Source organism: Boleophthalmus pectinirostris, unplaced genomic scaffold (assembly GCF_026225935.1).
Source record: "Boleophthalmus pectinirostris isolate CB_2022bp ecotype Guang Dong unplaced genomic scaffold, ASM2622593v1 HiC_scaffold_19, whole genome shotgun sequence".
In the NCBI taxonomy this organism is placed as follows: Eukaryota; Metazoa; Chordata; class Actinopteri; order Gobiiformes; family Gobiidae; genus Boleophthalmus; species Boleophthalmus pectinirostris.
The window spans coordinates 34,666,427-34,685,856 of NW_026571140.1; the positions used below are offsets into that span (position 1 = coordinate 34,666,427).

The window sequence follows — 19,430 nt, forward strand, 5'->3', positions numbered from 1 at the left end:
TAAAAAAAAGACCTTTAAATGTGTGGTTAAGGTTTGTCCTGCATTCAGAATTCATATTACAATCAAGAGCTTTAAATAGTCCAAGAAATTAAGATAAAAACATAACAACTGTATTTTCAAGGGTTAATTTAGCTGTTGTAATGACATAACGGCATTGGGTTTGTGTAAAAACTATTAAATAAAATAAAATAAAACATACTGTCAATCATTACACTTATCAAAATGTAAATATTTCTTGATTTTGTTAGTCAGATTGTAATGGCTTTCTGGTATTTTTAATATTTCAAAATGGAAAAGACGGATTTTTAAAAATGTACTTTACAGATGTATATTTTTTATTAATTGACAGATTTTTTTCCTTTTCTTTTTCTTTTTTTTAGAGCCTATTTTTTAACAACAGCTACATAAAAATCCGTGTAACTTTCAATATAAAACCAAAAATAAGAAAACGAAAAAATAACCGTTTTCTTCATTATTTGTCTCCAAAACCAAAATGAAAAAACAGTTAACGATTTGTTTTTTCGGTTTTCGATTTTGTGTTTAAATGAATAATGGAAAAAACAGATAACGGCCGTTTCCCGTTTGAGTGACCTAAACTGTGATGCCGGACTGAACAAGGACCGAAACAGGACTAAACCAGGACTTAACCAGGTCCGGGACCAGACGGGAACCAGCCCAGAACCAAACCGGGACCAGACCAGGACTGAGACTGAGACTGAGACCGGGACTGAGACCAGGACTGAAACAGGGACCAGACCAGCACAGAAAAATTTTTATTCCTGGTTCAGTCCTGGTGCAAAAGTCCGGCATCGCAGGGAAACACCTGTTATCCATTTTTTCCATTATTCATGTAAACACAAAACCGAAAACTGAAAAAAAACAATTCATTATCCGTTTTTTCATTTTGGTTTTGGAGACAAATAATGAAGAAAATTGTTGTTTTTTTCATTATCTTATTTTTGGTTTTATATTGAAAAACGAATGAACGAACGATACACGGATTCATAAATGTCCCTATTCCAATTCTGGACCAAATTATTAATGAAACTATCAATTGGTCCATGAAAAAAAAAAAAACAAAACAAAAAAAACAATAAAAATCTTATATGAAAACTGAATACAAGACAAGCTGTGCTATCGTCTCCCCAGTATCCACAATCTTTAACGTTTATCACATGCAAATATACACGGGCAACGCAGGCGAAACCGGCTACAATCCTGGACACAGTTTATAAAAGCAACAAACGACTTTAAAATGCACCCGGGTTGAACTTTAGTTTGAGTTCTGTAAACTTCAGAGTGAAATGGTGGGAATATTTGAAGGTAAAAATAACACTAAGGTTTCACGGATTGGTTGAAATGACACAGAAAGACCAGTCGAAATTCTCAGTCGTGGTTCTGCTCCTGTAACTTCGCTTTTATTTTAGACAAACGTGCTGCACTGCGGAACTTTTCTGGTGAAGGATTAACTACATATCTATTAGAATGTTCCATGGTATGACTTTAAACACATACATTAAGCGTTTATTCATTACGGTGTTTCTGTTGCTCAAAAATACAATAATTCCTTCTGCGAATAGGGGCGACTCTCCGCAGATCTGAGCTGTAACGTAGCGTAGTGCGCGTCTCCCTCGTCATAGGTCGGTTTAATCTGTACTGTGGAACATTATAGACAAAGCAATATTGTTTCCATGGAGATAAGCAGGTGAAATAGTACTGGTAATGTTGATAACTTTGTTTTCAGATTTACAGGGATTTTTGTCAACATTTATGGGCACAACTTTTCCAACGAGACATTATAATATATGTTTTGGTCCAATAAAACGTCATAAATAAGTCCACACCTCGCAGTCTAAAAAAAAAAAGTCTATATAAAATCCTAAAACAAATGCTAATATTATGGATCATTTGTTTGAGATCAATAAAAAGGCAAATAAAATCTGTATTTGTTGTTTTGTAACTGAATTAATGAATTGTATTATTACTGAAGTATGTTTTATGCCATGTGAAGTTAGGGCCATTTCAGACTTGTCCTGGTCCAGTTTAGTCCTAAAGTAGAACTGGTTTGGTCTGGTTCTAGTCCTACCTTAGTCCCACTTGTGATGCTCTTTGTGTAGAAGTTTGAACGCACCTGTGCACTGACAAAACCATGGAAAAACAATTACAAGTGTCTCACAAGTTTGTCCTTTACAAGAAAAGTCAAAAGGACTTTTTAAATATATATGTGTCCCAACATCAGTGGTTTTACAATATTTAGAATCTAGCAGTTTTTTTTTCAATAAACAGTGGTGATTTGGAACAAAAGTGCAAAACCCTCCAGTGCGTTACAGACATTTTTGTGGCAAATGTTTTACCCAGAATCTCAAAAACATGTGTAAATGCAAATACATGCTTCTCAAGGCTAAAGACACCGTACGCAGTGATGGTCCGTGACTTCTCAAGTGAATAAAGGCATTCAAAGCTGTGCACTAGAAGCTGGCAAGAAAAGATAAAATCATGCTTTTGGTCAGTTTAAAAACAAATACAAAACTAAAAACTAAAAATTAAGGATGCAACGATTCAGCTTTTCTGTTCTGTTATCGGTACTGTTATGGCTTTAAAATCCCTGTGTCATTCGTTCATTAGTTTTTCAATATAAAACCAAAAATAAGAAAATGAAAAAACAACTGTTTTCTTCACTATTTGTCTCCAAAACCAAAATGAAAAAACGGATAATGATTCATTTTTTGAGTTTTCGATTTTGTGTTTAAATGAAGAAGGGAAAAAACAGATCACAGCCATTTCCCGTTTACGTGACTTCCGTGACTGCGATGCCGGACTTTTGCACCGCATACGGACTGAACCAGGACTGATCCAGGTCCGGGACCAGACTGAGACCAGAAAGAGGCCAGACCAGGACTGAGACCAAGAATGAGGTCAGAACTGAGACCGGGACCAGACCGAGACTGAGACCAGACCGGGACCAGACCGGGACTGAGACCGAGACCAGGCCGGGACCAGACCGGGACTGAGACCGAGACCAGGCCGGGACCAGGCCGGGACCAGACCGGGACCAGACCGGAGGCTCAGAGCCCAAGGGAGGGCCGGAGCTAGAAGCTGAGGCTGGAACCCTGCGGAGGCTCGGAGTCAAAGCTCGGAGTCCGCTCTGGTCCCGGTCTGGTTCCACTCTGGTCCTGGCCTGGTCCCGGACCGGTCCCGGACCTGGATCAGTCCTGGTTCAGTCCGTATGCGGCGAAAAAGTCACGGAAGTCACGTAAACTGGAAATGGCCGTTATCTGTTTTTCCCATTCTTCATTTAAACACAAAATCGAAAACTGAAAAAACAAATCATTATCTGTTTTTTCATTTTGGTTTTGGAGACAAACTGTTGTTTTTTCATTTTCTTATTTTTGGTTTTATATCGAAAAACGAATGCACGAATGATACACGGATTCTTTAAGTATCTGCAGATGCACGATATTTAATAGTGTAGGGGTTTAAAATGGCATTTATTTCCTCAAAACAAAACTTGCAAACATTACGAGACCTCCTGGCCCACATCAGTCAGTAAAAAGTCCCACTGAAAACGAAATCATGGAACTGATACATGGTCCAGCAAATTTTCTGGTGCTGATCTTTGACGTCAGTATCTGTATCCGTACATCTCTACTAAAATGTATTAAAATCGCAAGGAAGAAGTGTGAATTTTACATTTTTGTTGTTGTTGTGAGGCCTTTCTTTGCACGTTCTCCCCGTGTATGGGTGGGCGGACGCTCTGGTTTTCCCCCATTAACCCAAAACATGCACAATAGGTCAAATCTTTAAGCTAAAATTGAGCCCAAGATCTGGAGATGGGTCCCTGGATGTTGGGTGATGGGTCAAATTCCCATTAACCCTAACCTCACTGCAGAACATTTGAAGCCAATTTGGAGCAGATACAACCCTGATTTACACTTAAAAATGACAACAATCCTCCTGAAATTAGTCTGTTCAAGAAAAACATAAGGCAAAACAAGCGGTTGTGAAACAGTGGAATGTGTCGGCGTGAAGGTGACGACAGCGAGTGAATAAAGAACAAAATGAACAACGGTGGAAAAGTGCAAAAAGTGGTTCAAACGGTAAAAAATAAGGAAGTCTCGTGTCTCGTTGTGATTCAAAGCTGATTTCTGAGTTCAGTGTAAAGACGACCATCAAGATCAGTGGTGCAGAAGAGATTGATACTTTGCAGCTCGTGTCATCAACAGTCCCCGGGGGTGTGACGCTAACCGGGAGCACTACTCTGTCTGAAGCTCTGTTACTCAAGTTTGACTTAATCTGAGCTTTACTTTAACACAGTCTGACCGGAAAGAGCGGACGTTGCTGGAACCAGAGTCCTGCACTAACGGGTACCTGCAGTTACTGAAACAGGCGCGTTTTAACGTTCTGTCAGGTGAATCAAATAAACGACAAACAGGAGAAAAATACTTGAAGTGCATCCATTATGTTCGTTGCCCTGGAAACAAGTGACATTTCCCAGTCTTTTCGATGGACGATGGACCAGGCTGAGAGAGACTTTAGTGTATTTGTTACATAAAATCATCAGCAGAGGTGATCAGCTTGGCCTGGTTTAGTCCTGGTTTAGTCCTGATTCAGTCCTGGTGTAGTCCTGGTGATCAGCTTGGCGTTTTGTGGCGTGTATGTGTTTATGATCCGTTAATGACGCGGCATAAGTTTAGTCCTGGTTGAGTCCTGGTAAAGTCCTGGTTCACTCTTGAGTTAGTCCTGGTTCAGTCCTGGTTTAGTCCTGGTTCAGTCTTGGTTTAGCCCTGGTTTAAGTCCTGGTTCAGTCCTGGTTCAGTCTTGGTGATCGGCTCGGCGTTTTGTGGCATTTTATACATTTATAATCTGACACGGCGTAGGTTTAGTCCTGGTTCAGTCCTGGTGATTGTCACGGCGTTTTGTGGCATGTATATACTTATTTATTTTATTTATATTTAATCCGCTAATAACACTGCATAGGTTCAGTCCTGGTTAAGTCCTGGTTTAGACCTGGTTTAGACCTTGTTCAGTCTTGGTGATCGGCTCGGCATTTTGCAACGTGTATAAATTTATAATCTGCTAATGACACGGTGTAGGTTCAGTCCTGGTTCAGTCATAGTTTAGTCCTGGTGATCGGCTCAGCGTTTTGTGGCATGTATATATTTATAATCCACTAATGACACGCCGTAGGCTCAGTCCTGGTTTAATCCTTGTTTAGTCCTGGTTCAGTCCTGGTTTAGTCCTGGTTCAGTCTGGTCCAATCCTGTTGTAGTCCTGGTGATCGGCTCGGCGTTTTGTGGCATGTTTATATTTATAATCTGCTAATGACACGGCGTAGGTTCAGTCCTGGTTTAGTCCTAGTTTAGTCCTAGTTTAGTCCTGGACTACAGGGCAGCCGAACTAATGGCCTGACCCCGATTTATCACGGGCACGGGCGGGTAACGGGTGGAATGTTAACGGGTCCGGGCTGGTGCGGACTTAACTTCGGTATAATCTCGGGTTAACGGGCGGGTGTGGTGCTGTACTGTACAGGTGCGGGCAGGTCCGGGCGGGTCTCCAAAAAATGGACCCGTGCAGGACTCTGGCTGGAACTAGACCAGACGAGATGATCTGGATCTGTGCGCTTCAACACGTCTCTCACGCATAAAATTAGAGTCGCAGTTCTTCAGTTCGTCGCTCTCACCTTTTTGTTAAAAATCAGGACTGAAGAGTGCTCGTACTGATTATTTTTCTTGAGTTTTCAGATCATCTTTAAACTTTTTTTGCCTGCGTTAGGGCTCAACCGTGTCACCGTAGTAACCGCTGAACACTCCGCCAATACAGACACACGCAGAACACCCCCGGCACGATGTCACTGCAAAGTATCAATAGAGAAAAACACAGAGAAAATAACAAAAATAATCAATCAAACACACACACGTTCACATTGTGGATGGTAAAAAAAAAAAAAATGCCTGAAAAAACTTGGTAGGTGTCCAATATTGGTATGTAAAAAACGTTACGTAGTCTTAAAAACAAAGCATACTAAATGAATTATAATAACATTGCGTAAAAATAATTAGTTTGGTAGTTTTCAAATGAATCGGACTTTTGAAATAAGATCTACGCACAATTACCCTCCTACACTCGATTTGCCATCAGCCCCAAAATGGAAATACAAACTTGAAATAAACATCTTTTTGTACAATATTCTTATAAAATGCCGTGCAATTGAAATGTAGGAGAAAAAATAAAATAAAATTGGAAATGTATGGAAAGTTGTTCATGACTCACCGCAAAAACAAGACGACAGGACTTTGAAACACTTGGACACAACTCAAAAAAAACACGACTTGTGGCTTTTTAGTTTTTCAGTCAAACCGACGTTACGCGACTGACACGGTTCGATCGAGTCCCGCTTTAATGGCTTGGGTTTGAGTTCATTCATAAATATATCGACAGTAGAACGCTATACTCGGATAAGTCACTTTAAACACGGGACTGCCCCCTCGTGCTCCCACAGACGAGGATACAGCTCTGGGAGAAAACGACAAGAGACGACTGCGGTTTTTGAGGAAGATGTAGCTCAGAAAAGCACATTTTGAATTTATAAAAGAATAAAATAATAGAATATCCACTGGAAATGTATGCTTTAACTACTGACTGCATAAAGAAGTTGAGTATGAAAGTATGACTGGTCAAAAGTTTTAGAACACCCTAATTTTTCCAGTTTTTTATTGCAATTCAAGTCGTGCAAGTCCTGAAATGGTACAAAAGTAAGAACTGAACAGCCAGAAGTTAAAAAAAAAAGATAAAAGATACAAAAACTAGTCTAAGCTTTGCCAAAACTACCTCAGGAAAAAAGAACGAAGATGGTAAAGCTTGATAACATGGAGTGTCCAGCACAGTGTCCAGACTTAAACCCCATCGAACTGGACAGAAGAGTGAAAGTCAAACAACCTACAAGTGCCACACATTTACGGGAACTTCAGCAACAGACTTGGGAAGAACTACCTGAAGAATATTTGATTTCTGTTGTAAAAAGAACGAGCCACGAGTGTGTTCAGCTGTTACATCATGAATCAAAAGTTTATAATACGTTTTGGTCAACAGTAAACGGTAAAAAACTGGAAAAAGTGTGGTGTTCTAAAACTTTTGACCGGCTAAGGTTTCCAGATTTTCAAAATAAAAAACTGTGACACTCCCAGTTTGGGTTGGTTCTTAATCATAAAATTGCCAAACAAGCGCGTAATTAAGGAAAACTGTTATGGACTCGGCACTAATGTGAGTCAGTATAGTCACATTTTGTTTGTGTTTTGATCGTTTTTAAGCAGCTTTTCTGTGATTTACCTAAACAAGTGACAATTTGTGCCTCTCTTTACTGTCGGCAGAGATCAGATTGTTCAAAAATAGGGACACCTGGGATATTTCTTGTATAAAACTGGGACGATTACTAGTTTTGGATAAATCCGCTGGGACAGGGGACACAGGGCTCGAAACTGGGACTGTCCCGGGTCAATAAGGACGTCTGGTCACCCTAAATATGGTACCATTTTCTAAAGCACTCCACTTTTGTATATTTACGCTGACAGAGAAGGCGCTGATCCTCGTGCCAATTTTAGTTTTGAAGAAATGACTGAGATACGAACCATAAACCGGGTCAACGATCTGCAATCTGACAACGGGTGGGGTATGATAGTACGAAGCGAACTGGAGGATCTGCTCTGTCTGAAGCTTCGTTACTCAAGTTAGACTTTAATCTGAGTTTTGTTTTAACACAATCTGACCTGAAAGAGCCGACCTAGAAAGAGCTGGACTACAAAAAAGCTCACACAGGCTCCTATTTTTCTTGAGATTTCTAACAATCTGAACATTCCGCCATACAAATACGTAGAAATACACCCGATGTCGCTGCAAAGTTTTGTTTTGTTAATCGCGATGGCGTCAATCCTAATTTATCATCCTTCTGAAACCCATTGATTGGGAAAATATTGTCGTAAGTTATATATAAGGCATACTCACGCATACTTCCACTACAAATGCACGTAGATACAAACAACAAACTTATACATTAAACCATTTTGCAGTCGTCTCTTGTCAGATTTCCCCCCCAGAGGTGTATCTCTCTCGAGCAGGCCCCGTTTCACCGCTCGCCCTGCGTAACGCTCATTACGAGTCCTTAAGAGCAGAAGACGCCATCTTTGTAGTTCTCCGTCGTCCTCACTGCGGCAGAGGGACCAGGACTTGGACGTAGTTTATGGGGAAGAAGCCCGACTCTCCGTGGATCATGCCCTCGTACCAGTTATCGTCGATCTGGTTGGTGAGGATGATGATGTCTCCTTCTTTAAACCCGAGCTCTCCTTCGTTCTCGGGCTCGAAATCGTAAAGCGAGCGGCAACACGGCTGGTCCAGCACCTCTGTCTCTGCAGGCGACACAACGGAGAGTTAGTAAAGCGTCATATAAAGAGTTACGCCAGGAAATAATTGGGCAAAGGCATAATCTTGTGCACATTTAGAAATCTGTTTAGTACCATGATTCATTGTAGGATCTGTGCAATTAATCAAATTTAATTTGGTCGTTTCTCATAGTCAATGATCATCTTGGATCTTTTTAATCAAGAGTTATACCGCCAATCCTCAGTCTATAAAAGTACGTGATTTGGAGCAAACTTTAGATGATTTTAAAGGTATTAATTGGACTATTTTTGTGTTAAATGGTGCTAATTAAAAGTCTGTTCTGTTTAAGTTGAGGGAATTAATATAGAAAGACATTTTGAATTGTTTTTAGTAACACAGAATTAAATTGCATCAAAAGTCTGATTTTTCTTCTTTTTTTTTTTTTTTTGTCAGAGCCCTGAGATTTATTAGCCAGGCTGGCGTCAACTAGTGCCTCCACTCAGTTTAATTTCTCTCCAGCAACTAGGTCAGGAATCAGAATACACTAGACGGTTTACAAGAACCCCGGAAGTTGTAGACCACACACCGGCCAATCAGAGAAGAGCTGTGAAGCCATAACGTCAAACTCAAGCGTCTGTCTGTCTTTTGTGGTGCAGCACAACAGTAAACAGCGGTCGAGATGGATGCAGAAGAAGCCATACATTCTGTGTTGGCAACGATTCCCAAGATCGAGGATTTAAAGCCAGACCAAAGAGAATGTTTAGGTGAATTTGATCAAGAAACACGTTTTTGCGCTTCTTCCTACGGGATTTGGCGCATTACATACGTCACGACCAAATAGCAGCGATTGGTTAAATAAAAAAAGTACCCGCCTACTGTCGAGCGAACGAATCCTAATGCTGCGAGGTTTCACTTTGTGGAAACCATCGGATGAATCAGGCAAGAGTCTTAATGCCTTGTAAAGTAAATTTGTATATTTTTTTGTAGCGCTTCAAATGCAGGTTTATTTAGCATTAATTATTTGTCTATATAATTAATCCCAAATTCAACCAGATTTTGGTCTGATCTAGAATAAAAGGAACATTTTAAGATAATGTTTAGATGTGTGATGTTTGATTGTATGACAAAAACAGGAAGCACAATGAAAACAAAAGCTCTGATTGGTGTGCAAATGCTGATGAATTATTCGACACAGCTACAGCAGGTACATACCTTCAAAGTTATCTGTTTGGAAGTTGCTGAAAGAAGTAAAAATCCCTGCTGGGAAAAAAAAGGCTAAATTATCTCTTTAATTACTTATTAGAAATAGTAGAATTTGTGCATTACTTCATGTTTTGTGCGTGAGATTACATAATCATAATCAGATCTCTTAATGACAATTTGATTAATTTTTACGTGAGAAATGAGTTGAGTCATTACTTCTGAATTCTGAATCTGATAATATAATAATAAAAACATAATATTTTGAGAAACAGTACTCGTACTTTCATATTAAGTCCTAATCTACCCTGGATAAAAAATAAAAAAACTACACAGATGATGGATGATGTGTTGATGGACGGTGGGTGAGACTCACGATGGTGGTTGCCGTTGGTGACGGGGCTGTCGGGCCACGACTCGGGGGCAGACGTGATGTGGTCGTCTTTAAATGAAAACAAGAAAATGGGCAAACAAAATGGAGATGAGCACAAGATGTCTGGTACAGTGGATATGAAATACACAGAAATGTAAAAAGTAAAAAAAAAAAAAGTACAATTGTCCACATCTTACATCCACACTTTTTTTTTTCAGATTTGTGGAGTAGTCACATGATTATTTCTGTATTCCTGGGTTTCAGCTTTCTGTTTTACACAACATTTAGAGGATTTTTCCCATTCAAAAAATCTAATATTTAGTTTTCATTCATAATCACGCATTATTGATTTGTAATCCATGGCAACGCTCCTAATTTTTCATGATTCTGCGACCAATTAATACTCAGATTTTAAGCAAATAAAGGCTGGAATATAGTGACTGAAGGTTTCTAGATAGAGAATATTTACGAATAAAGTGAATTATTAAGAGAAATTTTGATTTAGCGCTTCAACATTTGTAATATAAGGTCCTTTGGCATTTATTTTTTAGTCTAGACACAACTACCACTGGCTGATATGACTTTGTACTTTAATTTCACCACCAAATAAAATTAATTAAATAAAAATACACTCATTTTGTGGACAAATATGTACAAAAACTTCAGAATGTTGTTATATTCAGTAGTTTTTTTGTTTTGTTTAGTTTTTTTGCCATGAGGGATTTGTCGAATATGAGGAGTTACCCGTTTCTTTCACTAGGGGGCACTGTTGCTCTTCTAAAAACCACCGTGTTATTTTGTCTGTTGAATAAGGCTAAAGCGGCGTGAGAAATATGGGCACATTTCCCACAGTGCAACCTGTTTGTAGATTTTCATTAAAACCCTGATGTCCACAGTCTATTTTTTACTCTCCATTCACTCTCACAAGATAATAAAGACGAATACGGGCGCGTAACATTTAACTCTACACCTTTAAGTGTCAGGCATTTCATCCAGATATGCAAAGTATTTGGGCTCTGTGGACTTATGTAACATTGATTTTGACTACAGTTTATCACAACACATACCGCACCATATATAAAGGTTAAATTAAATAGGGTCTGACCGCTGTTATAATGATATTTCCTCATCAAAAATAGACCTGGAGTTGTGTTTTGTTTCATTCTCACATGTTTAACACACAAAATTGCATATTTAGGCTGAGTTCTTCTCTCAAAAAACACAAAAAACACAGAAGATATTGTTCAAAATTGTGTGTTTTTAAACTCCATGCACCCTCACTAGAATAATTTGGATAATTTCAGACCTGGAATTGCCAATCTCTACTGAAAAAAAAAAAAGGTAAAAGGCAGTTGTTAAATTGAAAACTACGGCTTAATGAAATCAGCAGGTGGAGAGACGGTCTTATAACGTAACTCAAGGCATGTTTTTGAGGAGGTAACAACATTATAACATGGCTTAAAGCTCACAAGAGTCAGTTTTGCAGAATGTAGGACAGTCAAGATTATAATCAGTAGTGGCAGTGATATTGTACATTTATCTAACAAAGAGAGAATGCAGTAAAACTCAAAAAGCCGTACATTTTATAAGATATTACTGGCTGCTGGGAAAAAGTGTATTACAAAAAGACGGTTTAGTGATAAAGTTCCGTGCATTGAGGACTGGATAAATGTTGTTCACACCATTTATGTAATAGAAAAACTGACATTTAATATGAGACTTGACTTTGACAAATTTGACAATTACTGGAAAACTTGGAGAATGTTTGTTGCCCCATTTAGATTTTTTTCTTCTTCTTGTTTTGTTATTGTTAGTTTTAATATTACCAAGCTTTTTTCCTTTTGTTCAAGCTTGATAATTTCTATAATGTAAGTACAGTGACTTTGTTTACTTTTAGAAAAGGAGAAAGGGGACTGTAATTGAAATGCTGTGTCAATGTACGATATATATTGTTCCTTTGTTTCCAATAAACTTCAATGGAAAAAAAAAGAAAAAAAAAGCGGTACATACTTTTCCCATTGACTGTGTGGATCTGGATATCTGCAAAGAGCAAAACCACAAAACAATGCAACTGAAACAAAGCAGGAAGACCACACAGAAGCAAAGCCACAACATTAAAGTGCACGAGATGTGGGGCTGTTAAGAGTTCGCGCCATCGCTCGACTTTACCTCTGAGTCCAAAGTACACAGTCTCAATCAGGAAGAGTCTTTGAAAATAAATTTTTAGGAGTAACTATAGACCATAATTCAATCTGGAAATCACACATAAATAAAATTTGAAATAAATTATCTAAAGTGATCGCAATTATAAATAAATATAGATATATCTTAGATTAAAACAGTCTTTTATCATTTACAACTCGCTGGTAATGCCCTACATAACCTACGGTATTGAGATTTGGGGCAGTACATATAAGACTAATACAAATCCAATCTTTACCTTGCAAAAAAAGGCAATAAGAGCAATCACATGATCGACTTATAACGAATCAGCCAGTGCGTTATTTATAAACCTTCAAATTTTACGGTTTAGTCGACCTTTATACTCTGAAAATGAATGAAAATCTTGTTCAAAATAAACAATAATCTCCTGTCAAAATCTTACAGAACATGTTCAAAACCCGAAAGAGCCAATATGAGCTCAGAGGCACGGCCATGTTTATAAAAAAGAAAATCAGAACAAACATTATGAAATTTTGCGTATCTGTTAAAGGTGTGGAGCTATGGAGCAAGTGTACAGAAAATCTAAAATTGTGCGCCAGCCTCTTTCACTTTATAAAGAAATTTAAATGTTTAACTCTGGACAGATACATGAATTATGATACTTAGTTTGTGCTGTAGAACTTTGTTGTTCTGTTACTGATTAGTTTGTTTCCTCTCGCTGTATTTATGAAGATGAACTGGTGTCGAGATGAAGCTCTGACAAAGGAATAAAGGTTAAAGGCATAATGAGCTTAAGCTTCAGCCTGCACCTTTTCGGTCCGTGTATGTTAAATATCAAAATATACCTGTGACCGAAATAAATAATCTAATCAAATCAATCAATATGATGTGTTTTAAGTGTTTTTTTTTTGTTTTGTTTTGATACAACATGTGTATTCTGGTATTTTTTTTTTAGTATTCTCAGTGGTAACTTACAGACTTAGACAAACTTTATTGATCCACAAGGGAAATTATTTAATCGTGTATTGGAGCATTAAGAATCAGAAATTGTGAACAGTGACTCTACACTCTGCATTACCAATTTATGAAGAAATAAACCTTTATAGACACATTCACAATACAAGATGCTTAGTTAAATAAAGTATGTTTATTTTAAAATATGAATTGATTTGATCCTGGTCTTGGTTTGTGTCTTTGGAGCTCAGAGCGTTTGGACCGGTGACATCACACTTAACATCGCCATAGTAACAGGAGCATTACGGGGTATTACGGGGTATTACGGGGTATCACGTACCTGTGGATTTGATGGAGGAGCTGTAGGAGAGTCCGTTCTGATGATTACTGCCCATAGTGTCTATGCTGCTCTTCACAGACTTCGACTTAAACTCTTTTCTGGGGCGAGTGTTGGCCGTGGATATCCTGCGAGGAGAAATAAAGGACAAAACAGACTTTTTCAGCGAGTCATTAATGTGTTTAGATGACAAGCATTCTCCAGATCATTACATAACAAATCAATGCCTGATGCTGTCAGATCACGGAGCGCAAAGCATCTCTGAAGCTAAACAGGAGACCGCGGGGGAACACAGGGGGGTGACAGTGGTGGCTCTAGTGGAAACTGTTGTTGTGTCCTTGGGCAAAACACTTGACCCGCATTGCCTTGTATAAGTGTGGTGTGTGAGTGATAGTGGTGGTCAGAGGGGCTGATGGTTCAGATTGGCAGCCTCGCCTCTCTCAGTCTACTGCAATGTAAAGTACTTTAGGTGTCTTGAATGGTGCACTATACATCCAGTACATTAAGTATTTATATACTGTGTACAGTATTACATTCATTAAGCATCATAAACTACATTAATCAGTAAAAACATTATTGTGGTGGATTCCTCTGCCACCGCTCCATAGTGTCAGTATTATTTAATTTTCATTATTAGTTATATTAAGTGAATTACATTATACACAGTGTTGGGGAGTAACAGATTACATGTACCAGAGTTACGTAATCAGAGTACAAATTATGAGTAACTGTATTCAGTTACAGTTACTGTTTCAGTGAGTGGTAATTGGATTACAGTTACTTTGTTGAAATACATGGATTACATTGTGGTATTTTCCTGTTTTCACATTTTCCTAAACCAGGTCTAAACCTAGGACTAAAACCTAGGACTAAAACCAGGTCTAAACTCAGGACTAAACCAGGTCTAAAACCAGGACTAAACAAGGACTAAAACCAGGTCTAAACCCAGAACTAAACCAGGACTAAACCAGGTCTAAACCAGGAATAAACTAGGACTAAACCAGGACTAAACCAAGGACTAAACCAGGTCTAAAACCAGTACTAAACCAGGACTAAATCAGGATTAAACCAGTTCTAAACAAAATGACACCTAACAGTAGGTGGACATAATTTAAGCAGCAGTGATCTTGTATAAAAATCGTTTCTCTATCAATAATATTTTTAATCTGGTTAAGGAAAGACCGGGCTTTTTGTGTCTTTTAGCAGATAAAACTTAAGATAAAAACTAAGATCCTCGTCTTTGCTTCTCTACAGTAAAACAAAAGTCTGTTCATGGAGACTTGGACTCAAGAGACAATTTGAAGAGAACAAACAAGAATTTTCAGGATGTGGTTGGTACATTCATGCAGTTTTAAAAAACATGACAACATCAAATAATCCAAACTATTCATTTTGGGGTATGTAATCTGTAATCTGTAGGGGAATACATTTTAAAAGCAACCTTCCCAACCCTGTACATAGGCGCATCCCTGTTACATAACCTGTGATATGTGACACTCAATACTGTTCAGGCTGAAGCCGCGTGAGCCACAGGCTGATAACGAATAATAGGTCATTAAGTGTCTATTATAATATCACAGTGCAGTTAAATAATGTTTCACAAAACTGTAAAAACTTCAGATCTAATGGAAGCGTTCAGTCTGCGTCAATCCCTCGTGTGCTCCCTCATGTCTGCAGTATGTTCTGTGCATTTTTAAGGTTATTAGGGTCACAGCAGGAGAACCGGGAAATGAAACAGCTTAGTCTACGAACTAGTGCTGAGACAGTCTCCAGGGCATCCAGGGCACTTCTAAAGGCCTGAATAATGCATGTTATGTGATATTTAAAGGGAAGGCTGTGGTGTGGGTGGAGTTTAGGCGTTTGCTCCCACGTTAAATATTATTCACACCAGATTCTTTAAAAATAATATACATTTTGGGAAACTGGTTACACAAGTGCACGTGCGTTTCCAGTCGATGTCGTTTTAAAAAAAAAAGTTGTGCGATTGCGTAACAGCGGTAACAGGTCTGAGTAAACGGCAGGTGACATGGTTTGAACATGTCTGAAATGTTGAGCCGCAGATATCAAATTAAAACTTTTCGGAAGAGCTTTGCGACTGTGATCGGATTTGCGATTTATGCTTTAATAATAGGATGTCAAAAGCTCCAAGTTCACATTTTAAACTTCACAAAAAGACTGAACAAGAATCACATTTTAGAACATGTTTGTACACATATTAACTACAGGGTTAGCACTTTTAAAATACATAATAATACAGGAAATGATGGTGTTTGTGGAGGAAATTATGGTATTTGAAAAAATTGCGGCCTTTGTTAACCACTTAAACTGCCATTAATCTTGTAAACCTTCTGAACTTTCTCACCTCTTCTGTAGTTTTGTGCTGAGCTCCTCCAGGATTTGACTCGACTGTTTGTGATACTCCAGCGCCGCCTCGATCAGAGCCGCCAACTGACTCACCTGCTCCACCTGCAGGCAGGGACGAGATTACAGCACATGTTTTTAAAGGTGCATTGTGTAATTTTTCTAGTGGAGGGTCTGTCACCTGCTTGTTTCTGTGGATATGTCATTGCCTTGCCTAGAATGTTCCACAGTATGACATTAAACAGCTTTACCTTACATTTATTCAAGTAGAGGTGGTTTTAAAACTCAAAAATATCTAGAAAAACAGGCATTCTGACTGTACACAACAAAAACTGGAGGGTTAAAATTTTAAGGTAAAATATTTCAGAGTTGTTTTTAACACCAAAAGTGTTATTTTAACTATCTGAAATTTAAATGGGGATACGAGTTGGGGTTATTTGCCAGAGTTGATGTGGTTGAGGTTAATTCAACTTCCTCTAGTGTTAATTCAACTTCTATTACTGTTAATTTGGCTCCTCCCATTCACCACTTCAAACTCTAACGAGAGAAGACTAGTTTGAACCAGTTTTGTACATAATTTAATCTTAAATTAACTAAAATAAAGTAAAAATAAAATAAAACACATAACCCTACAAAGTGTTATCTGTTCACTCTCAAAATGTTAAAATAACTCTGGATTTCGGGGTTAAACAGGAACTTTGGTCCAGTTTTACTTCATTAACATTTCCAAAAATGTTAAATTAACTCTAGAACAGCTTGGACTCATATAAACTCTGAGAAAATGTTAAAGTTGATTCTGTGAGAGTCAATTTTAACACTCCACTTTTTGCTGTCTTAATCAGTGCTGCTTCTCCACAGATCTGCCCCGTAACTTGGTCTGGTTTGGTCTCCATGATGATAGAAAGGTTTAATGCCACACTGTGAAACATTCCAGACAAAGCAATAACATCTCCAAAACCTTTAAATCTTAAATCTATCAATAGTGAAAATTAGGGATGTAACAATAACCAAAATATCGTGATATCACATCGTCAAAGTTCTCACAATAATATCATGGGCCATCACAATATATCGAATCACAAGTTTCTTTGCTTAAATTCATTGTTATGGTGCAGCAAAAACAGAGAGAACTACATTGACCACGATCCTTTGCTCCGTTTTGGCGCAAACTACATGAAGAAATAGCAGTTCTAAGCACTTTTAGTTAGTTCTTTGTTTCTTTAAGTCCAACCCAAGGAATTTTAAGAGGAATTTTAAGAGGAAAAAGTAGCACATTCACAATTTTGTAATAAATATCGTACCGTGAGATGCATATCGTGAAAATATCGTACCGTGAGATTTGGATATTGTTACATCTCTAGTGAGAATGCATCTAAGCCAAGACTTTAAATATGAAGTTGTAGAAAGTTGTAATATAATACTCTGAAATTTTTGTCATTATATTGTCACTTTTATTTGCCCGTTGATTTCTTGACACCAGTAACGCCAAGTTAAAAAAGTGTGAGCCAAGGCAACAATGTAGGAAATAAATTATGCTGTTCCTGTGTTAAGGGCTTTATTTTTTGCACATTTTAATTTAAAGGTGCATTTTGTAAGTTTTCTGGTGGAGGGTCCGGCAAATGCTTTTCTTCTTGGAGATGTTACTGCTTTGTCTGGAATGTTTCACAGTATGATTTTAAACCTTTCTTTCTTCATGGAGACTAAACCAAACAAAGTTACAGGTCAGATCTGTGAAGAGGCGACCCTGCTCACAGTCAGAATACCTGTTTTTCTAGGTATTTTTGAGCTTTGAAACCAGCTGTAATTGAATAAATACAAGGGAGAACAGTTTAATGTCATGCTGTGGAACATTCCAGGCAGAGCAATGACATATCCATAGAAACAAGCAGGTGACAGGACCCCAAACCAAAAAGTTACATAGTGCAACTTTACATTTATATGACCTAAAAAGGCAATTAATGCTTTCCGCAACATTCACAGCGATTTTAGGAGCAAAAACAACTAATTTCTCATCAATATACTCCAAAAAATGTCAAATTAACTTGGATTCATCATTCAGAAAGTTGGATTTCAGAAAGCTGGTCACATACTTGAGGAAGGGTGAGCTACAGGATGATGTAAACGGAAGAAAATTAAAGATTTAGCTGCGGTTTGGTCATTGCATTAATATCTTGAATAATCTTAAAATCAAACAGTTTCTTCTCACGAATATCACAACAATAACATCTGATATTTTTATAATTCTTAGTGATTCATTGATTCATTTCTCCCCATCCTTACGTCGCTCTCGAGGAAGTTGAACATGCTCCTCTCGGCCAGCTCTCGGCTCTCGTCAAACTTCTCCACGGCCAATCGGATCTCCTCGTCCGGGATCTTCCCCTGACGCTTTTTCTTATAGTCGAAGTCTAACCGCCGCCCCTCCAGCTTCTTCAGGTGATGCTAAAAACACAACAGAGTGTAATGAGATAATGATAAAGATGGGACGAGACACAATTTCCACAAGACAAGATACAAGATTGGGTCCACAAGAACAAGACAAGACAAGATTTGAACATAATAGCCTGATTCATCAGCCGGTTTCATTTCGTGGAAACCATCTGACCTCGCAGCATTAGGATTCCTTCGCTCGACAGTAGGCAGGTACTTTGTTTTTATTTAATCAAACACTGCCACCACTAACGGGTCTAACTGGTATATTAATCTTTTCCCAAATCCCGCAGGAAGAAGGGCAATAACGTCTTTCCCCTTGATAAAATTCACCAAACATTCTCTTTGTTCCGGCTTTAAATTCTTGATCTCGGGAATCGTTGACAACACAGATTGGCTGGTGCCCAAACTCGCCCAAACTCGCACTTCCGGGGGTTCTTACAAACCGTCTAGTGTATTCCGATTCCTGACCTAGTCGCTGGAGAGAAATGAAACTGAGCGGAGGCACTAGGTGACGCCAGCCTGGCTAATAAATTACACAGTTTAGTTTCCAATTTTGGCCTCACAGTTTTAATTTGTTTGATTTCAAAGTTTTGTTTCCATTCTATTACAGCTTTCTGGAACTGTAAGAGATGCAACTCACCAACACGTAACACTTTTTTGTCCAACCCAAATGAGAACTCATGGAAAATAATTTCTTGAATAGATCTTGGACCATCCCTAGATAATAATACATGACGACATTTGAGGCGTACCATGATTTCTTTGAGGTCCTTGTCTTGCAGATGCTGAAGTGGATCGATGAAGTTTTGTTTGACGTTGATGTCCAGAGAGTCTTTCACATCAGCCATCTGCCTCATGGCCTCCCCCATGTCCACCAGAGACAAGCCTGAAGGACAAATTCATAAACATTAGGTATTAAAGTCCCATTTTGGAAATTAGTTTGGTCGATCTGGCCTCGTTGTATTCTCACATATCACCACTAGATGCTTTCTATGTTACTGCAGTCTGATAGTGTGACAGCTTTGGTCTGACAGAAGAAAACTTCACTCTACTGTGGCCTCATTTCTCTTTCCTCGCTTCCTTCTCCTTGATTCTGCAGGAAACGGGTGAGAAAGTCCCACCAACAAAGGAGACACAGCGAGGCGAGAGGATATAAACTCCTCACTGAGACCAATAACTTTTAATTCTTTCCTTCCGTGATTCGCTTTGGGACAAGGACTTAATATGACACATTTGATT

General features: G+C 38.4%; 1 protein-coding gene across 3 annotated transcripts in view; it reads right to left on the reverse strand.

Annotated features, from left to right (window-relative positions):
* Positions 1-3,361: 3,361 nt before the first annotated feature.
* sh3gl3a (SH3-domain GRB2-like 3a) overlaps positions 3,362-19,430 on the reverse strand; it is a 79,425-nt gene continuing 63,356 nt past the window's right edge. The window contains exons 5-12 of one of the 3 annotated variants that reach the window (XM_020920851.2): positions 18,944-19,077; positions 18,042-18,200; positions 15,763-15,866; positions 13,404-13,528; positions 11,957-11,986; positions 9,950-10,015; positions 9,586-9,630; positions 3,362-8,399 (exon numbers count right to left, since the gene is read on the reverse strand). In XM_020920851.2, coding sequence (XP_020776510.1) covers positions 8,197-8,399; positions 9,586-9,630; positions 9,950-10,015; positions 11,957-11,986; positions 13,404-13,528; positions 15,763-15,866; positions 18,042-18,200; positions 18,944-19,077 — 866 coding nt within the window. In that variant the 3' untranslated portion in view covers positions 3,362-8,196. Of the gene's footprint in view, positions 8,400-9,585; positions 9,634-9,949; positions 10,016-11,956; positions 11,987-13,403; positions 13,529-15,762; positions 15,867-18,041; positions 18,201-18,943; positions 19,078-19,430 lie in introns of all 3 variants that reach the window. The other 2 variants (XM_055154588.1, XM_020920852.2) reach the window with 2 other exon arrangements.